This window comes from Bidens hawaiensis, unplaced genomic scaffold (assembly GCF_021521415.1).
Source record: "Bidens hawaiensis isolate Kalapana, Puna unplaced genomic scaffold, B.hawaiensis_p1.1 tig00012940_1, whole genome shotgun sequence".
Classification (NCBI taxonomy): domain Eukaryota; kingdom Viridiplantae; phylum Streptophyta; class Magnoliopsida; order Asterales; family Asteraceae; genus Bidens; species Bidens hawaiensis.
The window spans coordinates 438,216-446,864 of NW_027492078.1; the positions used below are offsets into that span (position 1 = coordinate 438,216).

The 8,649-nt window shown below is 35.0% G+C and overlaps 1 protein-coding gene across 1 annotated transcript; it reads left to right on the top strand.

The window, feature by feature from the left end:
* Positions 1 to 7,540: 7,540 nt before the first annotated feature.
* Positions 7,541 to 8,206, top strand: LOC143542619 (uncharacterized). Its single transcript, XM_077035171.1, has one exon. The coding sequence runs from the start codon at positions 7,541 to 7,543 to the stop codon at positions 8,204 to 8,206; it is 666 nt and encodes a 221-aa protein (XP_076891286.1).
* The last annotated feature ends 443 nt before the right edge of the window (positions 8,207 to 8,649 follow it).

The following is an 8,649-nucleotide window of genomic DNA, read 5'->3' on the forward strand; positions in this document are numbered from 1 at the left end:
CTACCATGGGCCCCTTATCATGTAGTAGGTTGACAAGGTTTAAACTTTAAACCTCAGTTTATAGTGTCTATACTTACCAATTTATTAGGTGTCATTATTCACTATTTGATTCTAAATTCCAAAATAATATTTGGTGAAATATTATGCATAATTAAGATTCTAAAAGATTTAAAATTGGAAAACCAATGTATTAATTAAAGATTAGTATGAAATAAAACTTGGGGTCTATTTGGTATGGGGTAATGGAATGGGTGATGGAATGTAATGAACGAGGTAATGTAATGGATAATTACCATTCCATTGACATGTTTGTTACCATATGGGAATGAAATGAATTATTAGTCTTTATTTTCTAATAAACTTGAAAAAGATGGAACAAAACAAAAATGGTAGTGAGTGGCGGTGGGCGGCGAGTAGTACTAGTGGTGGTGGTGGGCGGCGGTGGCGATGGGCGAGAGCCGGGAGCGATTGTTGGTGGTGGCAGTGACGGTGGTAAGCGGCGGGTGATGAGCGGTGGTGGTGATGGCGGAAGCGATGGTTGGTGGTGGCGGTGGTGAGCGGCACTGGTTGGTGGTGGGTGGTGGCGGCAGAGGTGGGTGGTGCTGGTGGTGACGAGCGGCGGTGGTGAGCGGCACTAGGAGAGAAAAATGGTGGTAACGGTTTCTAGAAGTTCCGTCATTTGAAATGACGGATCCCAGAATGCATGTAGGGGCTGTCAGTTTCCGTCGGGTGACATAGACAATTAGCTGGTGTTCCGCCATTTGAAATGACGGATTTAGTACAAATTTTGTGTGTTTCGCTATTTCAAATGGCGGATATCACTTTTTCTGATCTGCTAGTTTGACTAGCGATTCACGTGACCCAAACTAGCATGCCCTTATATGTCAAAATGCATTTTGACATACATCTGTTATTTGAAATAACAAGTGTCTTCTGGACATCCATCATTTCAAATGTTAAGTGTTTGACAGATTTGACACCTTACTTATATCTAACTTCAGCCACATACTTTTTATATTTATTTTATTTTTACTTTTGTTTTATTCTTTAAAAAGATAATACTTGCAAGACATTATTTATAACTAATATAATTAATTATAATTATTATAATATAATTTGTAAAAGACATTTTTACTTTTATTTTTTAATTATTATTAATTAATTAGTGTTATTAAAAAGACTAATAATTAGTATTATTAATTAATAGTATATATATTGATATTATATGTCAAAATGCATTTTGACAAACATCTATTATTTGAAATGGTAAGTGTCTTTTGGACATCCATCATTTCAGATCACTGACGGCTAATTTAGTTCTCCGACGACTAATTTTGAAATTGCGGAACTCCTAAAAGCCTTTACCATTTGACATATAATATTAATATATATACTAGTTAATTAATAATACTAATTACTAGTCTTTTTAATAACACTAATTAATTACTAATAATTAAAAAATAAAAGTAAAAATGTTTTTCTACAAATTATGTTATAATAATTAGTTATATTATTTATAAATAATGTCTTCATATATTATCTTTTTAAAGAATAAAACAAAAGTAAAAAATAAAATAAATATAAAAAGTATGTGGCTGGAGTTAGATATCAGTGAGATGTCAAATTTGTTAGACACTTGCCATTTGAAATGACGGATGTCTAGAAGACACTTGCCATTTCAAACGGTAGATGTTAGTCAAAATGCATTTTGAAACATAGGAGCATGCTAGTTCGGGTCACGTGAATCGCCAATTAAACTGGCGGATCAGAAAAAGTGACATCCGTCGTTTGAAATGGCGAAACGCACAATATTTTTACCACATCCGCCATTTTGAATGGCAGAACACCAATTAATTGTCCATGTCACCCGATAGAAACTGACAATCTCTACATACATCATGAGATCTGCCATTTCAAATGACGGAACTTCTAGAAACTCTTACCACCCTTTCTCTCTTCTAGAAACCATTTCACCATTCTAATATTTCGTATTTGAAAAAAAAAAAAGAAAAGAAATTAAGTGATCTTATCATCAAAAGTAAAATAACTTGAACTCAATCTCTCCCTGTTATGGAACTTTCTCATCGATCGTCTTCACAATGTTTCTCGCGAGTTAACGTTTTCACACGTACTAATCGAATTATAAATATGCTTTTTCTTATTCACCATGTTGTCCTACAAAGTGTTACATAATAAGATTTTAATCACCTTAGGAAGAGACAATACGGGATCTATGGTTTGTAGGTTGTGTGGAGAGCAATTGAGCATGAAGAGACAGGCAACCATTTGCTGAAACATGTCATTTTGCTATGACAATTTATGAGCAAGCTGTGTTGTATTTCGCTTATATGTGTGTTTTCAGTACGAGATCTACTTAAGTTCCATCTTACTTGCACCTTTGGTCTTAGAAAGAATAAGGTGATTTACAGAATTATCCTCACGGCTTGTTATTATATTTGGAAGTCAAAAAATAAGGCTATCTTTTCAAATAAATCAGCGAGTATCTCCAAAACACTTGGAGATAGCAAAACTTTGGAACACTTACGGATCAAAAATATATCTTTTTGGAAAAGGGTTTTGTGAAAGGATTGGTGCAAGTTTTTGTTGTAATTTTGGTTTGACTTTGTTTGGGTCTCTAGCTTCTTGCTAGTGTTCTAATGAAATTTGCTGTTAAAAAAAAGGATTTAATGAGAGGTCGTGTATTTAATGAAAGAAGATCTATAATTGGTTTTGTAATTTGGGAAGGAAGATACTTAAAATGCTAATAAAATCATAATAGTAGTTTCTAAATTGTAAGTCTCCTTTTGAGTCAAGACAACAACATTTAGTTCAAAGATTAAATCCACCGAGTCAATTAATACGAATCCCAAATACCAAGTCAAATTATACTTTTCTCCCAACCTAGCTATTCCATTAACTTTGAACACGACTTCATGTTGACTAGAACTTTTCAAATTTTAATAGTCAACCCAAAATAACATAATGTTGAAGGTCCTACAAGAGTTTTGCGAGGATTTTTTAATAGGTTTAAAGCTAAAATCATGAGATTTTTAGGATTTTTTTAGTAGGTTTAAAGCTAAAATCATAAGATTTGATTAGTCGCTTGTTATTAATTTTGTTGGAAAATATTTTTACTAAAAATATGTTTTCATTATATTTGGACATTACTAATTATATTTATATATAATAATTATTTCCGGATTTGTGTTCTACTTAGACACTTAATTCAGAGAGAACCAAGTCAAGTCTAAAACGGAACTATGATTAATGAATATTGATGCTAGAAGATGTGTTGTTGAAACAACAAAAGATCAGAAAGTTTGGAAGAAACGGATAAATGTTTCAACGGATTAAGGTTTCCTGTTGCGCACACATGGCGCCTGTCAACTAAGGCGCAAGCTAACTAATGTGGACAACTTGATGCTTATGCGGTAAGCATGGCGGACTCGGTTGGCGCATGCATGCATGGATAGCACATACCATTATTAAAGAAATTTAATTTTGTTTATTGCAAGATTAGTTATCCTTTTTAGTGAGATGTTTGGAATACAACTCATTTGATGGAGGAAAAAAAATCGCATAGTTTGTGAATTCTCTGGTTTTCCATAACTTAAGAGATGGCCACTCAAAAGAAATTTCTCAACGGCTATTAAATTATGGGAATTTTGGACCACAACAAAAGATATTGTCTACTCAAAAGAAATTTCGTGTCGGTGGTCCCTTGTTTATATAATCTTTAATTCCAAACTATGACCCGTCAAGTGCAAGAAATTAAAGTTGAGAAAAGAGATAATAAGGTCAAGAAGGGAAAGGTGTAGTTAGTATCAAACTCTCACTTTTTGTGCATAACATAAAACTGTCCATAATAGAGTAGTTGCACCATATAAACCTTAATCGATTGAGTTTTAGTAAGGTTTACAAAACTTACTTGCTAACTATTGGTGGTACATAGCCAAAGGTAAAACCTTTAAACACATTGAGTTGAAAGGTTTTGGAGTCAAGTCTCACAAATGATAAGAATTAAAAACAAAAATTCATCAAAAAAAAAAAAAAAAAAAACCCACTAAATGAGAGTTTTCGTGTTGACTCTCAAGATTTGAGATTTAGCATTTGGAAGCAAAGGAATATGAAGATTTTCAACCATATGGCTTCCTCTACGACGCTGGCTTTGGAAGATATCAATTTTGTTCGGTTGGATAAAGTCTAGATCATTGCTCTAGATGGGCTAACTTGGTTGAGTCTACTGTTTCTTGTGTGGCCGGAGTGTGTTTTGTAGTTTACGTTGTTGCTTTATTCCTTGTTTAAGCTGGAGGTTAAGTGTTTATTTGTTACATTGCCTTAAAAAAAACAACCTTGAACAATATAAATGACTCAAAGTTGAACTTAATGAAATGTGTTAATGTTTTTAGACATATAATCAACTATTACTTACTTTGTTTTCATTTCTATTCAAAATTCAGCTAATCTGTTATACTTTTTCTCCTTTTTCTTTTTTATAACTATATATTTATTCAGTTATAATAACTTTTTTTAATATATAGCGATTTTCGCAAATTTAAATACATTGCCGTGATGCTATTTTATGTATACTTTGCGGTAAATTTTATTAAAAACCAGGTCATATTCATAATATATTGCGATACGATTCACCATTGTGATAAAATTTATATCAAAATGTAAAGAAAATTAAGCATATTACAATAAATAACGTATTTATATATTAATTGTATATATGATTTTTTAATATTTCATATAATGTTATACATGCATGCATAAACACATACAGACATAAGTAGATACATACATGCATGCATACATCCATCCATACATATGTACATAAGACCGAACCTATTATTTAATATATGTCATTACTAGCCTATGTTCCCGTATGCAATGACCGAACTCGTGTAGATATTCTTTTAGTCATAAACTTTAACTTTACCTTTTTTTTTCGTTGCTGATATCGACTAAATTCCACACAACGCTCGGGGTTAAAACAACTAGTTAAAAAGTTAGCTAGCCACATAAATTAGTTAGTGTATAAAAGGTAAATCCTTATGGTACCAATAGTTTTGTTACGTTCTAACCTTGTAGTTTTGGCACTTTAGTCACTTCTTGATATAAAACTTCATAAAATCATTCTAACAACATAAAAAGAAAATATGTATGTATGTATTATTGTTATTATTATTATTATTATTATTATCATCTTTTATAAATTCCAGTGATATTACATGTAGCTAATTCTTTTCTTCAGACTCGATTTCCTAACCTAGTCGAGCATTTGATAGCATAACTCTCCAATGGAGTTTCAACTCGGACTCAAATGGTGCCCATGAGTGGAAGAACACAATATTGAACAATAACAATGAACAATCTAAACCTTTTTGAATAATGATTGTTTATTGAATGAGTTGATTGATCGATGATGATGATGTCGCCCCTATAAATAACATCGAACATGTGTGATTTAGGGTTGCAACAATTCATCATCGTACATATACTGACACGTAGCTTTGATATTTACAAAGTTTACAATTTTACACTCTAGACCCTAATCTTTACATACATAATAATTTATAAAATAAACATAGTTTACACTAATTCCATAATAATCCCTAAACTTTGAAACACATGGATTAATCAAATGAGTGTCAAATATCAAAGATTACAAGAAATGAACCATTTTCTTTAAGAACTAAGGGCTTACCTTAGAGAGTATCAAAGAAGATGTTAACACCCAATGCAACACTTATTTCTCAATAAAGTAAAACTTTCATCAATTTTAAACAAAACTAGCTAATCTCATATTCTCATGTCTATTAGGTTTGCCACTTCGTACTGTTTTGGAAAATTAATCACAATCACATTGGTCTAAATCACTAGAGTAAAGAAAACAATCAACTTTAATACATTCTTACAACGAAAATTCATGTATTTTACAACAAATAGTTATAGAGAAACTATAAAAGCCATTCTTATAACAAATAGACACCACAAGTGCGGTTTGCTAAACAATAAAGTTATATCGTTTAAAATATTTAATGAGGGTCATTGCCACTTTGGTGGGGTGATCAATAATTTTCCTTTAAGCCCATCTAAGGGTTTTTTCTGTTTGACGTTGCAGGTTTGAATCCCAATCATGTGCCACATTCTCGAGTTTAAACCTAGGTGAATCGCCACTGAATCTATTAGACTCACGACATTGAACCCTCCTGAGAGCTTTCTAAGGTTTAGTCGGTCCTCTTTGTTAAATTAAAAAAAAAAAAAAGATTTAGTAACATTTACAGCTTTAAAACCTCTCTATATAATTATAGAAACAAATTCTCATAATTGGAAAATGAAATCCACACTTCACAATACCATCAATGTTTCCATGATCGGGACGTGTACATGCTAGCGATTCGTTTATCATATCCCTCTTTCGACCGTCTTCCAAATAGGCCTATTTACAGAACTAGATATTCAACCGTTCGAGATGAATTCCATTTATGCTTGATTATTCAACGAATTAACGAATGTCATAACTTATTGTTATTTTATATTTTTCAGCATGTTAATTTAAACATCCATCAAACACGAGCATGTCTCTTTTATGTCCGTTCAATTCCTTTACAAGCAAACCAGCTAACAACTTAGAACATTCACATCCCATTCTCTAAAGGTGTCATATCCATATAACTTAGGGCAAACTTTCAAAAACCATCAAAATCACCTTCCCATTCCATTCCCAATTATACGTGTCACTTATATTACACTTACAACAGAAAACTAAATATACAATCTCACTACTAATCCACACCGTATTCTATATCAACTATATATTCTCGCTCTTCTCCTCTCCCCCAACAATTCCCCCGCTTGTCTCTTCTCCCTTTCCATCTCAAAAGAGTATCCAAATCCCGTATATCACACCGGTGTTACTAAATAAATTAAACACAATCGTAAGAAATCGTCAAAATCTCACACCCCTCGTCGGCTCCCACACCCCTTTATAAACCCATCCTTTTAAGCTACACTTGCTTCCAGTATTCCAATTCCAATAATAATAATCAATAATAATAATAATATCACACACACACACATACATACAAAAACACACACAATGTCCTCCGACCACCAAATCATCCCTCACCGGAAAACCACTCCGCCGCCACCACCTCCACCACCACCACCATCCACCAAACCCACCATCACCACCACGCTCTACCACACCCACATCGGCATCTTCGCCATCACCTGGTCCCGCACCTTATTCGGCCGATCCCTCCACCTCCACCTCCTCCCCTCCGCCACCGACGACGCCGACGACGACGCCGTCTCCACCACCTCCTCCACCACCACCACCACCACCACCCCATCCTTCCACCTCCAAATCAAACCCTTAATCTTCTGGAACCGCTGCGGATCCAAAAAGATCCAAACCACCCAAAACAAATCCGACTTCATCCACATCCACTACGACCTCTCCCGGGCCAAGTTCGGATCCGGACCCGAACCCGTTTCAGGATTCTACATCGCCGCCACCGTTAACTCCCAAATGGCACTCTTAATCGGTGATTCACCCAAACAAGCCTTCAACAAGACCAAATCCAATCAACCTAATAAAACCCAGATCACCATTCTCCGGCGAGAACACGTGTACGGCATATCCCACAAGAAATACACCACGTCAGCCACTTTTCGCGGGAAAACCAGGGAGATTACGATTGATTGCACCCGAGTCGCCGGCGCCGCCACCGACGATTCACGGCTGTATTTCTCCGTCGACGGCAAAAGGGTTTTAGTCGTCAAACATTTACAGTGGAAGTTTAGAGGCAATGAACGGGTTGAAGTCGATGGGGTCCACATACAGGTTTCTTGGGATGTACACAACTGGTTACTGGATGACGAGTCTGACGACGGTTACGCGTTGTTTATGTTCCGGTTCGAGAAATCCGGGTTTGATTATCACGAGGATGACAAGATTTTGGCCCGGTTAAACGGGTCCGGATCCGGGTACGGGTCGGGTTTGGGGTTAGGGTTCGGGTTTGAGATGCGGAAGATGAAAAAGGGGATGTTGAAACGGGCGAAGAGTTCGTCGTCATCGTCGCTCTCGTCAGCGAGTTCGGGGGCGGGGTCGGTTATGGAATGGGAGAGCGTGGAGGAGAACGAGTTGAAGGGGCCGTCGGGGTTTTCGTTGTTGGTTTACGCTTGGAAGAGTTGAGCGGGTTTTTGAATTTGAATCATTTTTTCGGGTTTTGGTTTCGTGATTTTGATGTACAGTTGGGATTGGTGGGGGTTGATTTGTTTTGGGTCGTTGAATTTTGGTAAGAAATGTTCAAGATTAAGTTTCTTGGAAAAATTGATTAAAAATTGATTCTTTGGTTGGTGATATTAGCAAGAAAAGAAAGATTTGTAACAAAGGGAAGAGAAATTCATTCATTTTAATGTAATATAACTAGTTGATTTTGCATTTTTTGTAATTGAAATGGTTTATGTTTTACTTTTTTGAAATGTTCTTTATACATATTTGTAAGAACTGGCATCATGGCAACATGTATAGTGCTTAATTATTTTTAATCTCTAGCTTAGACAAACAAGTGCATTGACCAAAATCACCCTCATAAGTTATTAGTAAATTTGTAAGAAATGTTGGTTAAAGAAGTA

Excerpts from the sequence above, each read along its gene's own strand:
- LOC143542619 (XM_077035171.1), top strand. The coding sequence starts at position 7,541 with ATGGCACTCTTAATCGGTGATTCACCCAAACAAGCCTTCAACAAGACC.